The 24,037-nt window shown below is 34.1% G+C and overlaps 5 protein-coding genes across 6 annotated transcripts; 2 read left to right on the top strand and 3 right to left on the bottom strand.

The window, feature by feature from the left end:
* The first annotated feature begins 3,343 nt into the window (after window positions 1–3,343).
* On the top strand, window positions 3,344–4,081 carry LOC145575752 (uncharacterized). The gene has a single exon (XM_081633560.1). The coding sequence runs from the start codon at window positions 3,344–3,346 to the stop codon at window positions 4,079–4,081; it is 738 nt and encodes a 245-aa protein (XP_081489686.1).
* A 6,911-nt stretch (window positions 4,082–10,992) lies between these two features.
* Window positions 10,993–11,748, bottom strand: LOC145575750 (uncharacterized). The gene has a single exon (XM_081633559.1). It carries the CDS (start codon window positions 11,746–11,748, stop codon window positions 10,993–10,995), a length of 756 nt encoding a protein of 251 aa, XP_081489685.1.
* A 1,317-nt stretch (window positions 11,749–13,065) lies between these two features.
* On the bottom strand, window positions 13,066–13,803 carry LOC145575749 (uncharacterized). The gene has a single exon (XM_081633558.1). It carries the CDS (start codon window positions 13,801–13,803, stop codon window positions 13,066–13,068), a length of 738 nt encoding a protein of 245 aa, XP_081489684.1.
* A 1,034-nt stretch (window positions 13,804–14,837) lies between these two features.
* LOC145575748 (uncharacterized) lies at window positions 14,838–15,641 on the bottom strand. Its single transcript, XM_081633557.1, has one exon. The coding sequence runs from the start codon at window positions 15,639–15,641 to the stop codon at window positions 14,838–14,840; it is 804 nt and encodes a 267-aa protein (XP_081489683.1).
* A 1,576-nt stretch (window positions 15,642–17,217) lies between these two features.
* Window positions 17,218–23,848, top strand: LOC145574952 (adenylyltransferase and sulfurtransferase MOCS3-like). Of its 2 annotated transcripts, none has more exons than XM_081632854.1 (11): window positions 17,218–17,521; window positions 18,135–18,227; window positions 18,396–18,451; window positions 18,563–18,627; window positions 18,731–18,805; window positions 18,911–18,989; window positions 19,403–19,441; window positions 19,554–19,662; window positions 20,371–20,489; window positions 21,138–21,254; window positions 23,178–23,845. In XM_081632854.1, exons 1-11 carry the CDS (start codon window positions 17,260–17,262, stop codon window positions 23,559–23,561), a joined length of 1,398 nt encoding a protein of 465 aa, XP_081488980.1. In that variant the 5' UTR covers window positions 17,218–17,259; the 3' UTR covers window positions 23,562–23,845. The 2 variants fall into 2 exon arrangements, with proteins under 2 accessions (XP_081488980.1, XP_081488981.1); XM_081632855.1 differs by having other exon boundaries at window positions 17,287–17,521; window positions 18,140–18,227; window positions 23,178–23,848.
* Window positions 23,849–24,037: the final 189 nt, after the last annotated feature.

Below are 24,037 nucleotides of genomic sequence, written 5' to 3'. Positions count from 1 at the left end.
CCAATTTTGATAATTATACATCAATATATAGATAAACATAGTTAAATTGGGACTTGTATTCTTGTAAAATTGTCGCGATAATGTATTTTCAAGATACATATTTTTTATAACTAAATAATTTAAATATAAAGTTTAAAATTGTGCGTTGATAGGCATGTAAATCACCTGTCAAAAAAAAAAAGAAAAAAAAGCATGTAAATCAAAATATACCGCTTAAAATTTTGAAGAAATAAAACATTTCGTTTTTGGGCCCACTTTACTCTTCACTCCACTTTTTCTATGTTTAACCAATGATCATCCCCTGTATTCGAAAAATTGAACCACTTTTACTTGGGAACGGGAAAGAATGATATTAGTAAATCATATAACAATATACTTCCTCCGTTTTTTTTTACTTGACCCGCTTTGACTTTTACACTATTCACCACCTCTCCTTTGACCGTCTTTTGTGAAAAATAGGTAAGGAAAAACATATTCATGTTGGATATTTTTGAATTTGTTTCAATAAATACTATCATAATATATAACTTTTATATTTTTAATTATAGAAAATTAAAGTTATTGATCGTTAAAGTTTTGCATTGGCAAGCGTGATAAAAGAAACAGGTCAAGTAAAAAAACAGAGGAAGTAAGTAGTATAGATTTAAAATAACTCGAAATGAACATAAGCTTAATGAAGATTTTGTATGGAGTGAAAATTTTTAAATGGACGGACACCAATAATTGCATAATCGCAAAGATGAAGATTTCTATACAAATGTACAATATAGGTCATTGCTTTCAATCCTCGATTTTAGTTGTTAAAAAAATATAATAATAATAATAATCTCATGAAGAAATTGGCAGATATAAATTTCACAAAGGTTATCGCTTCTACAGAATCTGTTTATTCTTTAACTCCTCGACAATCAGCATTATGGAAATCACAGCAGGGAGATCATACCTCTGCTTGACTTCGGGCGGTCCCTATTTCGGAGTTGGGTCAGACGATGAACGCCAAGACTTATCGTTGTGTGTTGTGCTACCGGCTGGGTATTCCATTGTTCTCTATGACGACGCCGTGCTCTACTTGTTCAAGGGTTTTTGCTGGGGATATTTTCGGTGATCATGCGGTATCTTATGCTGGTATTGTGGGCATTAAACATCGGCATAATGTTGTTCGGGATACCCTTGTTGATGTTTGCTATCGGTCAGGGATTTTAGCTAGAAAGGAGGTGGACATTGGGTTATCTGGAGGGAACGACGGGGTCCTCAGACCTGCAAATGTGTTACTTTATTCCTGGGATCGTGGTCGCGATGTCTGTGTTGACTTGACAGGGTCTTCTCCTTTGACACAGTCTGGGCTATCTGACTTTGTTCCTGGACGGGTAGTGTCTGATGCAGCCAATCTAAAGCGGGTCAAGTACGAATCCAATTGTCGAGCAATTGGATATGGCTTCCTTCCTTTCTCTTTCTCTTCTCTTGGGGCCGGAGTTTGAAAAGGAGGTTGTTGCATTGCTGAAGTGAATCCAGAAATTCTCGAAGACTCAAGACATTAGGGCACATGCTACAGCTCATATCTTCACTAGGATAGGATTTGCTATAGGTAGAGGAGTGGGAGCCCAGATTGTATCTCGGCTTCCCACTAATTTTTTGTAGGTTGTATGACTTTGTCAATTTTTGAGATATAATAATAATTGGTGAATTTGAAAAAAAAATAAAAATTATGTTGCCTATTCAAATTGATGCATTTCTTCTTCAAAAAAAAAAAAGTTGCATTTCACTTCATAGAGTAAGTCTTGTGTGTGGCCACATTGATTTATAATAATAAATCTTATTTATATATATGAGTAACTTGATTTTTTTCATAAGAGTAACCCCATGTTGTCCATAAAAGTAACTCAAAATCATTATACAAATGAAATCAAGTAATTTAGTAATAAGTAACCCCATTTGTTCATTTAAGTAACTCCTATTCTTTTCCCTCAAAAAAAAATAAAAAAATAAAAAAAATCCCTATTCTTTTGTTTTAAAAAATGAAAGAATAATTCCATTTATTTGAGAGAGTAACCCTTTTTTCTCATTTAAGTAACCTAAATACGTTAGGTAACTCCATTTGCTCATCATTGTAACCCCATATTACTTAATTAATTGTCTTATATGCGATTATGTGAAGTGGCCACACCATATGGCTAGCCACATATAAGACTTTGTATGTTTCAAAACCTCTGCCTTCCCTTGTCGACAATCCCACCAACACCGCCACAAACCCTATCGTGTTATCGCCAGATCAACCGCCATTTTATCCACATTATACTTTTCTCCATTAAAGCCTTGCTTACGAACCCCTCATCTTCAGTTTCATCATCGGATATATTTGTTGCACGAAGAAGGTGTTCGATGAAATGCTTATGAGAGATTACTTCTTGGACTGCTTTGGTTTCTGAATTGGAGTTTACTTTTTTTCTGCCTCTCAAACGGAGGCTTTGAAGAGGGGATAATCAATTTCTAGTCCCACATTGACACGGATAAATTGGTTTTGAAAGTCGATAGACAACATATAGTACTGTGTAATGCAGTGATTGATGAATGCTTGATTCGATAAAGCGTGTGCTGAGTTTGGCAATTGACTAATTTGAAGTATACAGCAAATGAGCCTTAGCTTCAACACGGACGGGTGCTGGATTTTGGATTGAAGCAATTGACGGTCATATGACTGATTGAGCGCGGAGTTTACACTGCAGTGATTGAGCGCGGAACATGAACTGCTGATGGAGTTTACATTGCCGAAAATGGGCATGGAAGATGGAATGAGGACAGGTTATATATATGAAATTTGCATTGCAGCAAATGACAGATGAGTACTCGTCTTTCCCACTCGTGTATAGCGCATTCGTTGGATCATGATACTACAGTTTGTCGCGAAACTCTATAGTTGATCACCACATGATTCCCATTGGAACAGGGGATGCAGAAAACACATTGGCTGATAGTTTAAAGACATAAAGAAAACAACTATAAGAAGTTTGATTAAAATAACACATCTTGCAGTTTTGTATTGGTTGTTGTATAACATAATATCCTGCAATTCATTAATTTAATTGATATCAAGTCTATAATAATATTCACAGAAAATTTTATCAGTAATCGATTCGTGAGCTGGTTAGTTTGCTGTGAAGAGACATGTGAAACAACCCCAACGACGACCATGTTATCTCTCTGAGTTACATTTATAGTTTTGATTCCTTCTGTCTTCTAGTATCCTAGTATAAATAGAGGCTTCAGAATGAGATATCCAACAACTCAAAACTTCCGTCTTTCAACTCTTAAGTCTCTTTAACAAAACTAAAAAAGAATATTTAAAATGGCTTCCATCCATACTCGATCTTTCAGTTTCCCCTCAAACTCTCACCCCGTTTCTGAGCAGTTGGATCAACAATTGAACAGGTTGAGATCTTCTCAAGCTGCTTCTACTTCACCCCTTTCAAGCAAACTTAGCGGCCTTAATGATTTATACAAGTGTGTTGAAGAGTTTCTTCAACTGCCCCAAAATCAGAAAACCGTATCTCAATCTCAACAATTGTTGGATGGATCTCTTAGACTCATTGACATTTGCTCAACATCTCAGGATGTCTTGGCAGTGTCAAAGGAACAGATCCAAAACATTCAATCAGTTCTTCGAAGAAGGTGCAGCGGTGAACTTGACATTACCAATGAAGTCGCTGAATACCTAAAAACAAGAAGAGCATCCAAGAAGACAATCAAGAAGTGCTTGAAAGATATCAATTCAGTTGAGCCCGTTGCCATTGAGAGCATGCTCAAGGATGTGCAAGCGTTGACTGCTGAAGTCTTTAACTCCTTGTTGTCTTACATCGGCGGATCACAGAAGAGTAGCTGGTCTTTCTTTAGCCAAAGATCTGAGAAGAAAGCAGCAACTTCCTTTGATGTTGTTGATGCTCTTCTTGTGAAGAAAGTGAATGTTGATATGTCACAACTAGTAAATTTAGAGTCAGAAATTCAAGAAATCGATGAAGTTTTAGAATCATTGTTTAGGCATTTGGTGAAGACCAGATCAACTCTTCTCAATGTCCTTAGCAACTAGAATAGAAATTTATCTCTGTACAAAAATTTTTGATACTTGAACATACTATACAAATGAATATACTATACATACAATTCTCTCTAATTTTATCTGTGTTCTTCAATTTTATTCTTTCAATCATTCTTTCAATCGTACCAAAGTTACTACATCCTTGAAATACAAAGGGTAAAAAAATCTGACAGTACGTATTGCATGATTTACAAAATTTTATAAAATACAGCAAGTAATTATCAGTTTCTGATATGAAATTACAGGGAAAAAAAAAAGTTATTCTATAAGAAATAAATAAATTAAAAAAACCGGGATAATAAAAATACAGCAAGTAATTATCAGCTTCTGATATGAAGGTTAATTATGAGATCAGTTTATCACAATAATGACTCCATGTGAGGGTACACGTTGAATCTACTAAAGAATGCATAGCTAATTAGCTGTTAATATTCCAGATGTCTGCTGGAGAGCTTGATAATTTATTGTAGTAAGGGTGTGCATGAATGCATAAAATTGCATGGTCTCCTACAGTCAAGCACACTCCTTTATTCTAGGATCATACACACGAGTTCTTACATTTTTAAAGGGAAGGTGAGGTTGAGATTCCTATATGTTCATCAAATTTTACTCGATCTATTTAAAAAACATGCTAATTGCTAACCATTAATTGATTTATTAGCTATCCTACTGATAAATGGTGTCATTTACACTCGTGCGTAGCTGTTTCTTAGGATCATGATGGACATACAGGGATCAGGATATGACATTGTATGTTAGATCAATATATGCAATCCAAAATCAATATTTTGAGCATCATTCGATGTTATTATTAGCTGGCAAGTTGAGTAGGAGGCGACAGTATGAAAGATAACCATGGATGGCCTTAGTAGAAAATTGTAATCATGTTATCTTTCATTCTGCTACTTTGATTTACAAACACCTAAAACCGAAAGGTAGAGTCACCTCACCATAGTCACCAAGACTTGCATTTTCAACTTCTCTGCAATGGACAATAATACAGATATCTTGATTGATATCGTATCAAGCTGCCTTTACTTCACCAACGCTTAGCCAAACACTTGTGATACAAACCATAGAGAGATTTATTCTGCAATGTTGGTGAGTTCGTTGATTCAACTTCTGCCAATTAACAAGCAAGCCTTATTCCAAAATCTCTACTCAAATTGAGTCGAGGATGTCTTGGACATTCAATCTAACTGCTCAGAAACGGGGTGAGAGTTTGAGGGGAAACTAAAAGATCGAGTGTGGATAGAAGCCATTTTGATATTCTTTTAAAGTTGTTAAGAGGCTTAGAGTTGTAAGATACAAGTTTTGAGTTGTTGAATATCTCATTCTTTTGGCTCTATTTATACCAAAGAAACAGAAGACAAAAGGAATCAAAAAATTAAGACAGACTCAGAGAGAGAACATGGTTTTCCTTTGGGGTTGTTTCACATTGTCTCTTCTCAGCTGGCCAACCAACGAGGCAACGAGTCGATCGATCGTGGACTTTCAGCTAATGTAAATATACTCCCTATCAATTAAATAAAAGATATGAAGGATCCATTGTTCTACAACAACCAATACAAAATCTGCAAGATTCGTCTTATTTTAATCCAATATCTGTCTAATGTTTGTTAACTCCCAACATCTGATGCATTTTCTTTCTGTATCCCCTTGTTTAAGTGAAATCATGTGGTGATTAGCTAAGTTTTAGCATACAATACTCTGCTATAAAATTAAACATCATGATCCTTAAAACGCGCTAAACACGAGTGGAAGAGTTTAGTACCTATCTCACGTATTATATATGCCGCAGAGAGTGCTCAAATAATTGCTAATTGCTGCCATGCTCGCGCTCATTCGCTGCAAACTCCATAACCATCCGTGTTCCCCGGAATAATACTCCTCTAACACCCAACATTGCCATTTGCCAAACACATAACGGTTTATGCGGCAATGAACCCACCTTCTCCATATATATCAATCACTACATTACACCCTGCAATAACCTTTATGAATGTCTAACTTATACTCCTTAGTTTAGTCCTAGAGCTTATTCCTTCATCCAAGCCCTCGTTCGAGTGGACGCAGAGAAAGAACACGAAGCACGGAAACATCATCAGGAAAGCTGCCTACAACAAGTCACCAAACAACGTATCAAAGCATTCCAAGCAATACAGCAAATATTATTTCATTTAGGCAATTCATCAAACATCTTCTGGGCAACCCCAGCATTTGAGGAGTTTGGATTTTGGAATGGCTTCGAAAAGCCGAATTGCGCGTTATTGGAGGGTGGAGTACAGTGTCTATGAAGATGGTGGTGAAGTTGGCGGGTAAAGCGGTGGATTTAGGGTGGTGGCCAGGAGGTTGGAAGTGATCTTTTAGGCTCGGTGAGAAACGATTCAGATATAATTAACATAAAATATTTTTTTGTTGCAAATTATAAGAAACGGAGGTAATATTGAAAATTGTGGTCTAAATAAAGACCTTAGCAGGTAGTGGTAGTCTAGCTCATGAACAACTCTAGTTGTGAGGCTAAGCAAGTTTGAGCAATTCACCCAAAATGGAGGAATTATTTGGCCTCGGCTGTGTCAGGCCAAGCTTGGATTGCCCCCCTACATGTATAATGACCAAGTACAAGTGTACAACTATGTACAAGGGGAAAGTGTAACATCGCTTCGTGCTCTTTCTGATTCCATCAAGGGGGCATGCACAACTCGTCCAACCGAACTACGGAGTTCATGTTTTCATGTTTTGGGAGAGTTTGGTTCGTAGGTTTTTGGTATGAGGTATAGGGTTGAAAATACATACCTCATGTTTGTTATGCTAAGAAAAATCTAATTTCTTAAACGCACGAGGTATGAGATTTAGAAACCCAACAGGGGGAGGTATGTATGACTCATACCACAACTCCAGCCTCGAGGTATCTAACGAAAAGGAAAATTTTCATTTTTGAACAACAATCAAATACAGGGTATTGAAAATTAAGTTCCAATTTTATACCACCCTAGTTTTATTCTTAATTTCAAACTCATACCAAATTAATTTATGAACCTAACGTCCCTAAAGGGTTAGGTCGTCGTGTAGCTCATGCCCTATGTGTACAGGCTAATGTTGTATGTGTGAGCTAGCTACTCCGTACATTAAAAAGGTTAGCTAATGAGTCGTAAAATAAGTAGGTTGTCTCGAGGTACTACTGTATATCATATTTCAAAATTAATGTCCATACATACCCTAAAATAAAAAGGATGGTACTTTTTAATTATCATAAATAAATCTTGTTTGTATTTTTTTTAAAAAAAAAAATCAAAAACCTCAAAATGATTATTACGACTAACTCAATATGTAAGTACCATTATTCATTTTTATATTATAGTTTGAGCATGTACAACATCAACTTTTGAAATACTCCCTCCGTCCCTTATTTACATTCCTATTTCTAAAATTACACGGGAATTAGGAACTTTGAGTAACCTTAAAACCCATGATTGGACAGTAATGTGGGAATTACAAAACATTTATTGTTGTCTTTGAATAAAACAAAGATAGAAGGATATTAAATGAAACACATGTCATCAATCCTCTTTAAAAAAAGAAAAGGGACCAATCACATTTTTTTGGTGAAAAATAAAAGGACCAATCATATTTCAGTATAGTGCTGCACATGGATTCAGAATGTTTAAAAGGGTGAGTGTCAAAATTATGGTTTCTGTGCCATTAATTGCAAAACAGAAAAATAATAAAAGTAAAGCCACATCACAACTATTTAGGGATAATTTGGGGATATTTGGCAAAAATTTACTTACTAAAAAGAGAAAGTAAGAATGTAATTTTGAAACACCCAAAATGAAAAGTATGAATGTAAATAAGGGACAAAGGGAGTAGTTATAGGAATGTTACATTGGTTTTTTTCTATGGGTCGTTTCTAAGTGTTCAACTAAGTTGTCTTGTGAAAATTCTCCACAATTTTGATTTTTGCATGCCTAAGTATTCTATCCGTATGACCATGTCTGAGTGTTAAAGATCCAACACGAGCTATTAAGGTGAAATAAAGAACTCGAATAACATATATATACTTCATATATTAAAAATGACTTGAACTACCAACAAATTTAAAAATCGTCTAGTGATCCTCACAATAATATTCGATATCATATGCTGCTCCCTGTACGTCCATCATGATCCTAAGCAATTGCTATGAACGAGTAGAAATGACACATTTTATCAGTAAGCTAGCTAAGAAATCAATTAATGATTTGCATTTTCTGTCAATTTTAAACGAATTGAACATAATTGCAAGGAAAGGAGCCTCAAAAAATGTTAATGAACTCGTGTACATGATCCAAATTTGTAGGCGAGTACCTAAATAATATACTTGTATACAACAAGAACACACATTTTTTATCGACAGTCATACACGCCCTTATTACAATAATACTGAGTTTGTTGAAGCTCCTACAGACAATTGGAATCTTACAGCTTACCTTCACATGGAGTCATGCTGATAATCCACCTTAATTATATACTGTACTCTTTTTTTTATTTTATTTTATTTTGAAAAACTTAATTACATACTTGTTGAGCAATTAGGTTTTGATGATTATAAACTAATGATGATTATCTATCTAACGTGTATGTTAAGTTGTGCATAGAAAGAGCAAGTTATGCTTGGAACAGGATACAAGGAACCTGAGTAATGACAGGTATATATGTAAGGAACTTGAGCAATATAGGATAAGCAATAGAGGAACAAGAACAACGATAAGTGTTATGGTTGATAAGCATGATGATGGCTAAGGAACCATGAAGGTAACTATGTAAACATGTGTTTGCATATGTTAGCTTCATAAGGTAAGTATCCTATACATATATAGGTCATGTATGTGTAGGAGTCTTTTAATTTAGTTTAGTTTTCTTTATTGTTTTTATAAATGAAAAAACTAACCTTCTGAGTTACTTTGTTATCCTCAGAAGTTTGCTCAGTTTGTCATCATTAAAAAGGGGCAACTTGTTGACCCTTATGAGGTTTTGATGATGATGTTAAGAATTGAGCAAACTTCCATTTAATAAGGATTTTCTAGTGTTGTGATGTTGGCAGGTTCAGTAAGCGTAGAGGGCTGAAGTAGGAACTGGAACAAAGGAACTTTGGAAGATCCATGAGGACAAGTAAAGAACAGAAGAAGAGTTCCAGCAATGGAACTTCCCGAAGTTTCTCAACAGGAACTTCAAAACGGGTGTAACGACCTGGTTCTGGTGTAATGCTGGGGCAAACCCTAAGATCCAGAATATATCAAGACTACAGGATTCCAGAACAAGAGTTTCAGAGAAGCAACATGAAGACAGAGAAATAGAAGTATATTGCTCTAGGATTCATGTAAGTATGTTGGACATAAAAGTCGGTCTGGAACAAGTCTATATGGAACCAAGGTGAACTCCAAACAGTTAATGAAATTAGAGTGACTGACTTGTCAGGAACTCAGAGACTGTCAGAGTTCAGGAACCTAATAGGAACTTAAGTATGCACGTCGTTAAAAGTCGGTTTTAATGATATATATATTTACTTAATACGTGCATATCTTTTAGGGATTTGGTTTTACTGAATAAAGATATTTATCTTCTAATAAATCCCTTTTGGAAAAAGATAAATTTTGTTTAAAAAGTATTTTTAAACTAAAAGATAAGATTGGAATAAAAGCTGATTTTATGCTAAGTTATCTTATTATTATTGACAGATTTTATTCTGAACAAAAAGATATATTTTCGGAAAACTTGTTTTTAGAAAATATCTTTTAAACTTATCTTTTCAGAAAATCTATCTTTTTCAAGATGAAATGAATATTTCGAGTGTACTATAAATATGCTCATAAGTATTCATTCAAAGTTGAGGCTGACGAAGTGTAGTGGTCGTGCTTAATGGTTTTATCCTTCACCACGAAGCTAAGTCAGTTCTCCTGGTCAAAGTTCCTATCAGGTTTTGGTTACAGTACGTCCAGTGAGTTCCAGACAGGTCTCGAGTGTCCAATATATTAGTTTTATCTCTTTATTCATAGATATGTATTTAGGGATATTCAATGAGATCTTGTAATGGAAAAAGGGTTTTGAGTGTTTTGTATTTTGGGGTGAGATTGTGAATTCTCTTAAATTCACGCAAGTGATGAGTTTGAAATCTCGTAAAATTCGAGTGGTAGCTGTGAGTGCACAGTGAGTGAAAGGAACCTGAGAAGTGTCTTGGGTCACCTAGGAAGTGTCCTGGGTAAGGGGAGAAAAAGGGTCCTGAGAAGTGTCTTAGGTCTGGTAGGAAGTGTCCTATCATAGAGTCAAGTGTCCGTGGTGGAACTTGCAAAGCAAAGGTCTGTGTAATAGGTTGTACTAGGAGAGTTGCCTATTATAGTGGAATTTGTTTATAAGTCCCAATAGGGCCGAGGTTTTACTTCCAGTTAGGCACTGGATGGTTTCCTCGTAAAACTTGCTGTGTGCTTTAAGTTCCTTTACGTTTCAATTGTTTATTTCCGCATAAGTTCCGCGATTGGAACCTACTACCATTCACCCCCCCTCTTGTAGTAGTTCATCTAAACTAACAATACTCTTAATCATCTTAATGAAGAATTATTGTATTTTTTATTCAATTTTAATATTATTTTTTGTCTTAAGGGAGGCTTTTTTATTTTCATTTAATGTTTTTTAAAACAGAGAATTTCTTTGATGATTAATAAGACATAACAAATTAAATTTACTGCTTTCTGTTTGTGGATCGGAGTGAATCTTGTATCTCATAATTTGTATGATCAATGCGTAATTTGAAGTATGAAACTGATTAACACAACAAAAATTTGAGATAATTGTATCAGTATCATGTATATTCGTTTGTATTGTATGTTCATATCAAAATTTTTGTACAGGAAAAATTTCTGTTCTATCTAATAACTAAGGACATTGAGAAGAGTTGATCTAGTCTTCACCAAATGCCTAAACAATGATTCCAAAACTTCGTCGATTTCTTGAATTTCTGACTCTAAATTTACTAGTTGTGACATATCAACATTCATTTTCTTCACAAGAATAGCATCAACAGCGTCAAAAGATGTTGTTGCTTCCTTCTCAGATTTTTGTCCAACAAGTTTTAAGAAAGACCAGCTACTTTTCTGTGATCCGCCCATGTAGGATAACAAGGAGTTAAAGATTTCAACTGTCAGTGATTGCACATCCTTGAGCATGCTCTCGATGACAATGGACTCGTTAGTTTTGTCAACTACATTGATATCTTTCAAGCACTTCTTGATTGTCTTCTTGGATGACTTTCTTGTTTTAAGGTATGCGGCGACTTCCTTGGTAATGTCAAGTTCACCACTACACCTTCTTCGAAGAACTGATTGAATGCCTTGGATACTTTCCTTTGTCAATGCCAAGACATCTCGAGATGTGGAACAAATGTCAAGGAGTCTTAGAGATCCATCTAACACTTGTTGAGATTGAGATACGGTTTGATTTTTGGGCAGTTGAAGGAACTCTTCAACACACTTGTATAAGTCATTTAGACCGCTAAGTTTGCTGGAAAGGGATGAAGTAGAAGCAGCTTGAGATGATCTCAACCTGTTCAATTGTTGATCCAATTGCTCAGAAACGGGGTGAGAGTTTGAAGGGAAACTGAAAGATCGAGTGTGGTAAGAAGCCATTTTATGTTCTTTAAAGTTTGTTTTAAGGCTAAGAGTTGAAAGATAGAAGTTTTTATTTGATGACTTACTCATCTTCCTTGGCTCTATTTATACCAAAGCAAGAGAAGACAAAAGGAATCAAAAAATAAATAAAACTCAGAGAGATAACATGTCCTTCCTTTGGGTTGTTTAACATTGTCTCTTCTTTTGCCTACTAAAGAATCGATCGATGATTAAATAATTTGTTGATGCCATATACTCCATTAAGGCGAATAAAAGAAATGAAGGGTTTTCTGCTATACAACACCAGACAATGTCTACAAGATAATGTCTTAGTTTAAAATAGCTCCTTACAAATGTTTGTTATATGTTTCTAATGTGATTTCTGTATCGTGTGCATACACTTATTACAATGAATATGATCATGAATCTTATTTTTTATAGTAATACTCTGTTACGGAGTACAAAGTTTTGTACATGATCCTACTAATGCGCTATACAGAGTGGCAAAAACAAGTACTCATCTCTAGTATAATGTACTGCAGGAGTACTCTTTCATGATGCCTATTAACAATCTATAAATAATAATGTACTTATATTCACAAAATATTCAATGTCATATGCTGCTCCCTGTATGCCCATCATAATCCTAAGCAACTGCTACACACGAGTAGAAATGACACATTCTATCAGTTGGCTACTTAACAAAATCACATACTCGTATTCTGTTATTTTAATACCTATGAATACAATCGTGAGGATAGGAACCTCAAAAATATTAATAAACAACAATGAAGCGGTGTACACGATCCAAGTTAGTAGGTAAGTACCTGACTATATTGTCTATATACAACAAGAACCTGCATTTCTGAAGCTCCTGCAGACAATTGGAATCGTACAGCTAATTAGCAATTAATTCGCGATACAATTCAACGCTTCCCTGCACATGGAATCATTTTGATAATCAACCTTAGTTAAATTTTCATAATAAGCTTAATGAAGAATTTACCTTATGTTATTTATTTTTTCTTAAGAAAAAGGCTTATCTTTTCTTCTAATTTGTCTTAGAAAACAGAGAATTTCTTAAATTATCAACTAAAACAATATTTACTGTTTTTTGTTAACTGTAATAAATCATGTATGATGTCTCATACTATCAGTCATTTTTATTTTATTTTACCCTTCATTTCAAGTATTTAAGTATCTTTAAGGCATGATTGAATGTATGAGCTTGAAGAACACAACAAAAATTCGAGATAATTATATTGTATGTATAGTATATTCATTTGTATGTATATTCACGTATCAAAAAATTTTTTACAAGGATGAATTTCTATTCTAGTTGCTAAGGACATTGAGAAGAGTTGATCTTGTCTTCACCAAATGCCTAAACAATGATTCCAAAACTTCGTCAATTTCTTGAATTTCTGACTCTAAATTTACTAGTTGTGACATATCAACATTCACTTTCTTCACAAGAAGAGCATCAACAGCATCAAAAGATGTTGCTGCTTTCTTCTCAGATCTTTGGCTAAAGAAAGACCAGCTACTCTTTTGTGATCCACCGATGTAAGACAACAAGGAGTTAAAGACTTCAGCAGTCAACGCTTGCACATCCTTGAGCATGCTCTCAATGGCAACGGGCTCAACTGCATTGATATCTTTCAAGCACTTCTTGATTGTCTTCTTGGATGCTCTTCTTGTTTTAAGATATGCAGCGACTTCATTGGTAATATCAAGTTCACCACTACACCTTCTTCGAAGAACTGATTGAATGTCTTGGATACTTTCTTTTGTCATTGCCAAGACATCCCGAGATGTGGAGCAAATGTCAAGGAGTCTTAGAGATCCATCTAATACTTGTTGAGATTGAGATACGGTTTTCTGATTTTGGGGCAGTTGAAGAAACTCTTCAACGCACTTGTATAAATCAGTTAGACCACTAAGTTTGGTGGTCAAGGATGAAGTAGAAGCAGCTTGAGAAGACCTCAATCTGTTTAATTGTTGATCCAACTGCTCAGAAATGGGGTGAGAGTTTGAGGGGAAACTGAAAGATCGAGTATGAATAGAAGCCATTTTAAATATTCTTTTTTAGTTTTGTTAAGAAGCTTAGAGTTGTAAGATAGAAATTTTGATTTGATGAATAACTCATTCTTCTGCCTCTATTTATACCAAAGTAAGAGAAGACAAAAAGGATTAAAGAAAAGAAGGATTTTCTGCTATACAACAACCAGACAATACCTGCAATAGCTTCTTTCCAATGTTTGTTCTGTGCTTAATAGCACCAAACTAAACAGCTAATGTGATTTCTGAATCTTGTGTATTCCCTTATTATACTGAATATGATCTTTTGGTGATCTTAGTTTTTTTTTTTTATCTTTTTTTTTTATTTATATAGTAATATTCTGCTACAAAGTCTTGTATCATGATCCTAATAATGCGCTATGCACGAGTGGCTATGACAAGTACTCATCTCTACTTCTCTAGTATATATAATGACTGCAGGAGTGCTCAATGATTTGCCATGATGCACACGAGTGGCGTTGAATTCAGGTGCTTAGTAGGAAATTACCTATATATGATACAGGAATGAAATAGAATGATCCTTGAAAGTAGTAGGCAATTTCTTGACTGTAGCAAATAGACCATGCTATGTTCATTTAGACAAATCGAACTGTAGCAGGATCAGTAATTGTGAATGCCATCATTAGTCCAAGTACACTCTGTAATGGAAAAAGTCCATCCTATTTTGTTCGTTTTAATTTTTTCGAGAAAATACAGATGATATAATCGGTCAAAATTTACCTAGATCACATTGTGTTCAAGCTAACAGACCTTCCTTTCACAATTTGATGTAATTAAAGACAGAATGACTTGAAACATAAACTAGAAAGTTTTGTACAATCTGTACTGCCTTGGTTATTTTACAATTCCTTTGATTTGAAGTATTGACTAATGTTACATATCTGGCATATTGTAAAGTATGATGGTATGGATTCACATAAGTATAAAATAGAACACAAATTGGATGAAATTCTATAATGTTTATTTGTGTATAGCTAGAATGTTTTTTCACCTATCAAAAATTTTGTAATGGAATAAGTTTTGTACTAGTTACTAAGAACATTGAGGAGAGTTGCTCTGGTCCTAACCAGATGTCTATATAAGCATTCTAACACTTTGTCGATTTCTTGAACTTCAGACTCTAATCTCACTATTTGTGACATATCAACATTTACTTTCTTTTTTTGGCTAATCATCAACTCTAGAGTAGCATCAACAGCTTCAAATTCACTGATGGATGCTTCTGTTTCCTTCTCGGATCTTTGGCTGACAAGTTTTGAGAAAGACCAGCTACTTTTCTGCGATCCACTGATGTAGGACAACAAGGACTTGAAAACATCAACTGTCAAGGCTTGCGCTTCTCTTAGCATGCTCTCGGTGGCATTAGTCTCATTAGTTATGTCAACTTCCTTGATATCTTTCAAGCACTTCTTGATTATCTTTTTGGATGTCCTTCGGATTTTAAGGTATTCAACGACTTCATTGCTAATGTCAATTTCATCACTGCACCTTCTTCGTAGCACTGATTGTATGATTTGCAGCCGTTCCTTAGACTGTACTAGAACATCTCGAGAGGTGGCACAGATGTCAAGTAGCCTTAAAGATCCATTTAACACCTCCTCAACCCAATTTTTGTTTTGAGTTTGGCATACTGTTTTCTGATTCAGAGGTAGTTGCAGAAATTGATCAACACACTTGTATAAATCATCAAGGCCTGTAAGTTTGCTGGTGACTGATGAAGTCGAGGCAGCTTGACATGACCTTAATCTGCACAATTGTTCTTCCAACTGATCAACAATTGGGTGAGAATTCGAGGGATAACTAGAAGAACGGATGTGGTGAGATACCATTTTTGTAGTTTCTTTCGATGTTTGAAGGCCAAAGAACTACTCAAGATGCTGCAAAGTATTTATTTGGTGATCACTTGCTCTTCCTTCCCTAGCTATATATATTTAGGGAGTCTCAAGACACAAGGAATCACATTCAATAAACAAACAGCATGATTATCATTTTTTATCAAGAGTTTTCTTCAATATGTTTCTTCATTCCAAATTTGCCAGCTAATTAATTAATCCATTATTAGATTATTGATTCATATCATACTGCACAAAAATAATCAGATATATTATTCAATAGTATATGATGCAATATGTCCATGTAATCGCGAAATAAATACTTAAGTTGAGCAGAAGATATGAAGAATCTCACCTTCAACAACAACCAACACAATTTTTATCATGATCAAATGTTTGTGCTACGTTTTTTAACACCCAACTTACCAGCTAATGTGTAGTAGACATGCAGGGGACCTTAGTTTTGGTACAAGCTACAAGTCTTGCTACAAAGCTTTGTATCATGATCCACAAGTTGTGTACCATAAGTACAGGAAACAGTACTTTTCGGTTGTATTATATTGTACAATCTGCAGAAGTGCTGAATGGTTTCACAATGATCCTCGTGTGATGTCGAAATCAGTGATTATAATTGAACAGCACACATGAATGAGCTGCATTTTTAGTCCTGTTAAAAGGGATATATGTGAATTAGTTTGTCAAAATGTATGTCCAATTAAGTTATGTGAATAAATTTGTATCAAGCATTCAAGCTCCTGCATATATGTCTACCAATCTTATTACCTTCTTTGCATATGTGGAGATGTGGAGTGTGTACTGGTTGTTTAGTAGCTGAAATTTTTTATAGTAAGTAATTGAATACTATAAAAATTAAGATGTCAAGATAAATTGATATAAAATCTTCAAACTCCTTATTCTCAATTTAAATCTTTATAGTCTCTTCACTTTTATTAAATGTGCATGCCATATTATGTTACTATTCTAAGTTTCTAACAATTTCATGCACCAATTCAAACATCACAGAGCCATTGTGCGGTTTCCAATTTTAAAACCACCTAATCATAAGTCCGAAAAGTCTGAAAATTCACACTTATAGAAGATGTGTCCGAATAATTAAAAACTTAGATTATAGCAATCATAAAAGCAAACTTTGAATCTTGTTTGAGGACAAAATTCCCAAATTAGTTTGATCCTTCTTTATTTGGTAATTACTAATTAGTGTAATGACCCACTATAATTCTATAATCCCAAAGTCTACATAAAATTGGGACGGAGTAATTTAAGGTCTTAGCCGCTAGAATTATTCCGTATTGAATTAGTTGATTCTTGATGGTGGTTAAACTAAAAGTATAAGTTTTGCGGCAATAATGATAGGTAAAATTGTAAAATCCCTATTTAAAGTAGCAGTTTCCCATTTAAGCTCTGATAAACTAGACTAAAACTAAACTAAACTAAACTTGTTTATCACAATTCACAAAGGTTAAACTAAAACTATTTCTTACCTTTTGACTGTTTTGGACTATAAACCCAAAAGGTCAAAATCGTAGGGTTTTGACATTTTTATCACCTTCATTTCATCACTCTCTCTCTCCTACCTTCTTTACTGCAGACAACTATGGAGTCGCACAAAGATGAACCCCATACTAAATTACTTGAAGAAATCGACGCTTTGAAAGCTCAAAAAAGCGACATTGAAGCTCGAATTTCATCCCTAGAATCTCAGCTTCGAGATTCTTCGATTTCCGAACAATCCCCGTGTAATGGTTCCTGCCCTTCAATCTCCACCGTCGATTCCAACCGCAACAGCCATGGATTACCGTCCGATGCTATTTACCGTTATAGTCGTCATCTTTTGCTCCCCTCTTTCGGCGTTCAAGGTTTCCCCTTTTCTTTTTGATTTATGATTCATTATTCATGATTTTTCTGATGTTTGCTGGTTTTTTCATTAATTTGTTGTTTTATATAGTTTAATTTAGTGTTGATGGAATTTTGAGTATGTAAAATTACTAAATTTAGAAGATATCTTTCATTTTTTGGGTAATTTTATTAAAGTGTGGTTCTTTTTTCTTTTTTTTTTTTTTTTTTTTTTGGTTTAAATTTTTGTTTGTTAATTCTTCGATTTCGGATTAGAGTAGAATCTTGCAAGGAAATTAGCATTGCTTTAATTGTTGCATTGTCGGATTTCAATGTTTAATTATGTTATAGATTTTGGATAAAAATTGAGGCAATGGAATCGAATTACGGGTCATTCAAAGTATTAAAATCACAGCATAGTATATGCTCACCATGTTTGTTAAAAAAAATTTCAAAGGATCCATGTTGCTTTAGTGTGTTTATGGTGACTGTGTATGGCGTTTAATCATGTAAGAACTTGTTGAAATTGGTGTAAAGATGATTGTTTGACATAGCATTTTTGGGCTATTCTTTTGTTTATGTATAATATCAAAAGGTTTAAGAGGTTTCTTTTGATTTACTGTTTGATTGTTATAGGGCAGTCAAATCTGTTGAAGTCATCGGTCCTAGTTGTTGGAGCTGGAGGCTTGGGATCACCAGCTCTTTTGTATCTTGCAGCTTGTGGAGTCGGTAAGATGTCATTTTGTTGAGATTTTATACCTAGAGGACAATTATTTGCACCTAGCAATCCACACTCTATGCTACTTGAAGATACATTTGTCATTTATGTTATACAATTAAACTTACTGAAGAAACTGAACTTCATCAAATCTAAAATATTTTCGGGTTGTCTTTCAGGTCGAATTGGTATTGTTGATCATGATGTAGTGGAGCTTAATAATATGCATAGGCAGGTGTGCTCCTTAAACTGTTCTGTTCTTATCACATTGTTAATTGCTTACTGCTGTATTATAAATTAAAAATTTTCCAACTTAAATCTCCTTTTAATTTGGTCTGGACGTTAGGTTATCCACACTGAGGCCTACATCGGCAAGTCCAAAGTAGAATCTGCTGCTGCTGCCTGTCGCTTGTGCGTAATTCTCTACTTGTATCCTTATGCCTGATTACCACATTAAAAATATAAATATAAAAAAAGCATTTTTTATTAGGTTTGATGTTGATGTTTGTTTCAGGATCAACTCCACAATTGAGATTGTTGAATATAGGGAAGCATTACGAACATCAAATGCATTGGATATCTTTAGCAAGTACTTTTCCCAAATTCTTTTATACTCGTGTATTATTCTTCATTTAAGTAATTAACTGTCCACTTGTTTATGACTTGATAATTCTTCACTGATGGCATTTTGCAGGTATGATTTAATAATTGATGCCACAGACAATGTCCCAAGTCGCTACATGATCAATGATTGTTGTGTTGTGTTGAAAAAGGTAATGGGTTTTTTTAAAGCCATGATAATTACTTAGAGTTACTTAATTGATGATTTATCAGGTGTTTGATTTGTTAAAACCATTGTTTTAATAGAATATTATCAGGGAAGTTTTTTTTTTTTTTTTTTGTTTCTCTAAGAAAATAGATGATTTATATGGAAATTCAATAATCAGTTGACAACTTGCTGTGAGTAATAATAACTGTGTGAAGGTTTAAACTAATGTTATAAAGAAAAGGTAACAAATGTGATGGTTGATGTACCTAGTCATATGTTCTTTCATGTGTGCTCACTGTGCAGTAGGATCATGTAGATTTTCAGTATCATTCACCATAGAATCATGTGTAATATGCATGTCTCCTAGGTTATGCAAAATTAGTTCATTTCTCACATCTTTAAATTCTTATTCTGCAGCCTCTTGTATCAGGTGCTGCTCTAGGATTTGAAGGACAGGTATATCCTTTGTAATTGTCATATAGTTTTTTACTTATATTTTTGGCTTAAGCTATCATGTTCTATAAATCTTAAGCTGGCTATGTATGAACTGATCAGAATGTATTCACAGCTAACCATTTACAACTACAAAGGTGGCCCGTGTTATAGATGCCTATTTCCAGCTCCACCACCCATGACAGCATGTCAAAGATGTTCGGACAGTGGTGTCCTTGGAGTAGGTGAGTTGCTGAATACGTAGTACTCACATATACTCCCTCCATCCCCGAAAGTTCGACCCTTTTGGTCTAATTTTAGTCCCAAAATGATCGACCAATTGCATTAAAATACCCACCAATTTACAACAATATTTGTGCAAAATTAGCTTCCCCATATAAAATTTTGTTTTTTCATGTACTTTTATTACTTTCTCTCTCTACTTTTTTACAAACCCCATGTAAATTTATCTTTCCAATATACTTTTACTTTTTTTTATTTAACTTTCTTAATACCCGCGAAATCAGCCCAAAAGAGTCGTTCTTTCGGGGACGGGGGGAGTACTTAATAGTTAATACAGCCTGCATATCATGCTTGTCTCAAACTCAATGGTTGAATTTTGTATGGTGCTTCTACAGCTTGTGGTTTTGGATTCCATTTGCAGTAATGTGGTTATAAAGCATTGAAACAGTGTGTAGAAGTTGAGTTTGAGGAAATGGTCCTGGCATTGCATACACTTCAATATGTTATTTTAACTCACAGAGCTGCTGTCTGCATAATCAAGTTTGAGTCTTGCTATTTTTAGCTAGTTGCTGATTTTGATGCTCTATTTTAGAACTTCTTCTGCTCCCTAATTCAGTGTCTTGTGAATTACTTTTGGTTTTTATTTCATACTTCACCTTCTATTTTTGCATTACAACTGCTTATTATTTTCTCTAACTTATGCTTTGCAGTTCCTGGAGTCATTGGAACTTTACAAGCCCTAGAGGCTATAAAAATTGCTAGTGATGTTGGTGAGCCACTTTCAGGACGGATGCTTATATTTGATGCATTGTCTGGAAGGATTCGTGTGGTATGATTCAAATTCCCATTTCTGATGTTGGGCCTTGTCAAACAATGCCTTTCCAATCTCCTTTTCAAACTGTGCCTCTTCTATTTTACAGTAGTTTTAATCAATCAAAGCCTTAATCCCATAAGTGGGGTCAGCTACATGAACCAAAAGTGATTATTCCATGTAGTCATTGACCTATTTTACAGTAGTTTAAATAGTAATATTGTCATTACTACCTGTATTTTGTTTGATGTGTTTTAAGCTGGTGAGCAATATGGATAACTCTATAAATGTGCTCTGAAAACCCACAAAATACTTCTCCTTTACATCAAAGCTCTTTGTTGAATTATGTGATGATCAATGGATTGGATAAGCAACTAAAAGTCTTATTGACTTGTGCCTGCACAGTCAGTCTTAGTGCTTTAATGTGAATCAAGAGAACAATGAGTGTTGGGCATTGCTGATATATCCTTGTGTAGTAAATTCGGTATTTGATTCAAGCTTTACTTCCTAAAGATTTTATCAATATCAAACCTTCTTTTAAAATCTATTGAACTGGAAAAAGTACTACGTATTTATTTTCTACTTCTATTTTCTAAGTTATATTGGGTTTTGCTGACAACTCATTTGTGCTTGCGGATTGCTAATGTTAAATTTCTCATTGTTAAGGTCAAAATACGGGGACAGTCACCACAATGTGAAGCCTGTGGAGAAAAATCTGCATTCACCCCTGAACATTTTAGAGAATTTGACTACGAGAAGTTCACCCATTCTTCCCTGTCAACAGTAAGACTTTATTTTCTTTTGTTTTTTAAGCTTGTTGTTCTCTAATGTTCTTATCATTTATGATCCCCAATGCTGGTAATTATAGGATCAAAACTATTCCTGCCAGTGTAGTGTATACACAGTCAAATTCTATTGAATGAATTGGGTGTTCTGGTCTCAGATTTCTCCTATTTAATCATATTGGCTGTAAGAAAGATGCCCATGCTTTGATAAACCTGGATTCCCATGCAAGTCTGTTTTAGCCTTTTAGGGTATATGCTTTACTTTAAATTTTGCACCAAAACAAATGCTATACTTTATAATGACTACTTGGTGTATGATGATGATTTGTTATGTTCAGCGTAATCTTTCTAAAATTTAGTAGTCCCCACAATAAAAGGTGGTAATATTCTTGGCAAGCTGAAGCATTTTAAGTATTCCCCACAATAAAAGGTACTCTTGGCAAGCTGAAGCGCTTTATGAGTTGTGGCCATTAACTATTGTACATAGAGCTTTATTATGAATTTTGATGATAGAAGAACTGCCTAAGGTTTTAGGAAGTTGTTGATTCATTGGTTGTATGAGTGATTCATAGACTAGGGCCCTGTTCTTTTGAGCTTCTGGCAGGCAGGGCAGGGCAGAGCAGAGCAGAGCAGATTTCAGCAGAGCAAAGCAGAGCAGAGCAGATTTCAGCAAAGCAGAGCGGAGCAGATTGAAGCAGAGCAAAGCAGAGCCGAGCAGAGCAGATTTCATTATTATTATTATTATTATTATTATTATTATTATTATTATTATTACTACTAATATTGTTATTATTATTATTATTATTATTATTATTATTATTATTATTATTACTACTACTACTACTACTACTACTACTACTACTACTAATACTATAATAATAATTGTAATGCTTTATTATTGTTATTAAATATTAAATATTATTATTATTATTACGATTATTATTATTATTATTATTATTGTTATTATTATTACTACTACTACAACTACTACTACTACTACTACTACTACTACTACTACTACTATTATTACTATTATTATAATCATTAAATTTTATTATTATAAATTAATTATTATTAATAATATTAATATTATTAAATATTAATTATATTATTATTAATATATTATTATTAAATATTAATTATATTATTATTAATATTATTATTATTAAATATTAATTATTATTATTATTAAATATTAATTATATACTTCCTCCGTTTTCTTTTACTTGCAACACACCTTTTAAGCACGCAGTTTTAGGAGATGATTAGTGAGGGTAAACGAGCGATTTTATCAATATAATTTTTACACGAAAATTAGAATAGAGTTAAGTATCATTTGTAAAAATTATAATGAAAAATTTGTCCATTTACATTACATAAACCAGAGCTCAAAACACGTGCCACAAGGCTGTGTTGCAAGTAAAAGAAAACGGAGAACGTATTATTATTAATAAATATTAATTATTTTTAATAAATATTATTTATTTATTTATTATTATTAAATATTAATTATTATTATCATTAAGTATTAATTATTTATTATTATTTTTATTAAATATACATTATTATTATAATAATTCAATATTAAGTATTAATTTTAAACAGAGCAGGGCAGAGCAGAGCAGATTGAAGCAGAGCAGAGCAAATTTCAGCAGAGCAGAGCAAAGCAAATTTCAGCAGAGCAGAGCAGCTCTAAAGAACGGGGCCTAGGTCAACTAACCCTCAATAATTTCTTCTAGGTCCCAGAATTAAACGAAAGATATATTTAAATGAACTCCCTGCCTTCATGAATCATGATAGCCAAGGAATTATCTTGTAATGCATGAGACTTGACTACATGCTGTAATTTGTTCAGATTTCTGCAGTTCGTTTAAAATGTGTTTTAAACGACTGATTTCCCGTTTATTTTATCTGGGTGCAGGCTCCTCCCAAGTTGAACCTCGTACCTGCAGATTCAAGAATTAGCTGCAAGGAGTACAATGAGAAGGTTGTCAATGGAGAAGCACATATTTTGGTCGATGTTCGACCTGCTCATCATTTTGACATAATCTCACTTCCCAATTCTCTTAATCTCCCACTCTCGAGTTTGGAGTCCCGATTACCAGAAATCTCTGCCGCTTTGAAGGAAGAGGAAACACGTAAAGGTGTTTCCGGTGCTCATCTGTATACAGTTTGCAGAAGAGGCAATGATTCTCAGAGAGCTGTTCAATTACTTCACAATTATGGCTTCACCTCAGCCAAGGACATTGTCGGGGGATTGACATCTTGGCAAAAAGAAGTTGATCCTAACTTCCCTGCCTACTAATAACATTTACACAAAAATTATAAATCTTGCTTTTCGCTTTTTAGATTAGAAATTTTTTGGCTTGGTTTTAATCCTTGAAAATTTAAATTCCCCATTGCCTCTCTCAAGTTCACATTGTATGACAGTGATAAACTTCTATAGCTATGTTGAGCAACTACACTGCTGTAACAAATTACTTTCTTTCTTTTTTTTTTTTTTTTTTTTTTGAGGAATACTGTAACAAATTACTTCATGTTTTCTGATAATTTTTAAAAGCCTATACAGGCGATACAGCATACTATTAACATTTGAATCTTTACTTGGGACCATGTTTCCAAAAACTTGATGTAAATTGTTCTGAATCGTAACCCAAAACTGGTTTAATTACTAGATATTTGCACGAAATATGATTTCCAAAACTGCCATCATTTTATTACGCTAGAAGACTGGCATCTTGAAGATCTTGTTGGTTAAGCGCAGGAGACCGAAAAAAAAAA

Source organism: Chenopodium album, chromosome 13 (genome assembly GCF_948465745.1).
Source record: "Chenopodium album chromosome 13, dcCheAlbu1.1, whole genome shotgun sequence".
NCBI classification, from domain to species: Eukaryota; Viridiplantae; Streptophyta; class Magnoliopsida; order Caryophyllales; family Amaranthaceae; genus Chenopodium; species Chenopodium album.
The sequence above is the reverse complement of the archived record's forward strand: the minus strand, read 5'-3'. Positions and strand labels throughout refer to the sequence as shown.

Coding starts and splice junctions, on each gene's coding strand:
- LOC145575752 (XM_081633560.1), top strand. CDS start 3,344: ATGGCTTCCATCCATACTCGATCTTTCAGTTTCCCCTCAAACTCTCAC.
- LOC145575750 (XM_081633559.1), bottom strand. CDS start 11,748: ATGGCTTCTTACCACACTCGATCTTTCAGTTTCCCTTCAAACTCTCAC.
- LOC145575749 (XM_081633558.1), bottom strand. CDS start 13,803: ATGGCTTCTATTCATACTCGATCTTTCAGTTTCCCCTCAAACTCTCAC.
- LOC145575748 (XM_081633557.1), bottom strand. CDS start 15,641: ATGGTATCTCACCACATCCGTTCTTCTAGTTATCCCTCGAATTCTCAC.
- LOC145574952 (XM_081632854.1), top strand. CDS start 17,260: ATGGAGTCGCACAAAGATGAACCCCATACTAAATTACTTGAAGAAATC. Junction 18,806..18,910: donor GCATTGGATATCTTTAGCAA/GTACTTTTCCCA, acceptor GGCATTTTGCAG/GTATGATTTAATAATTGATG. Junction 18,990..19,402: donor GTTGTGTTGTGTTGAAAAAG/GTAATGGGTTTT, acceptor CTTATTCTGCAG/CCTCTTGTATCAGGTGCTGC.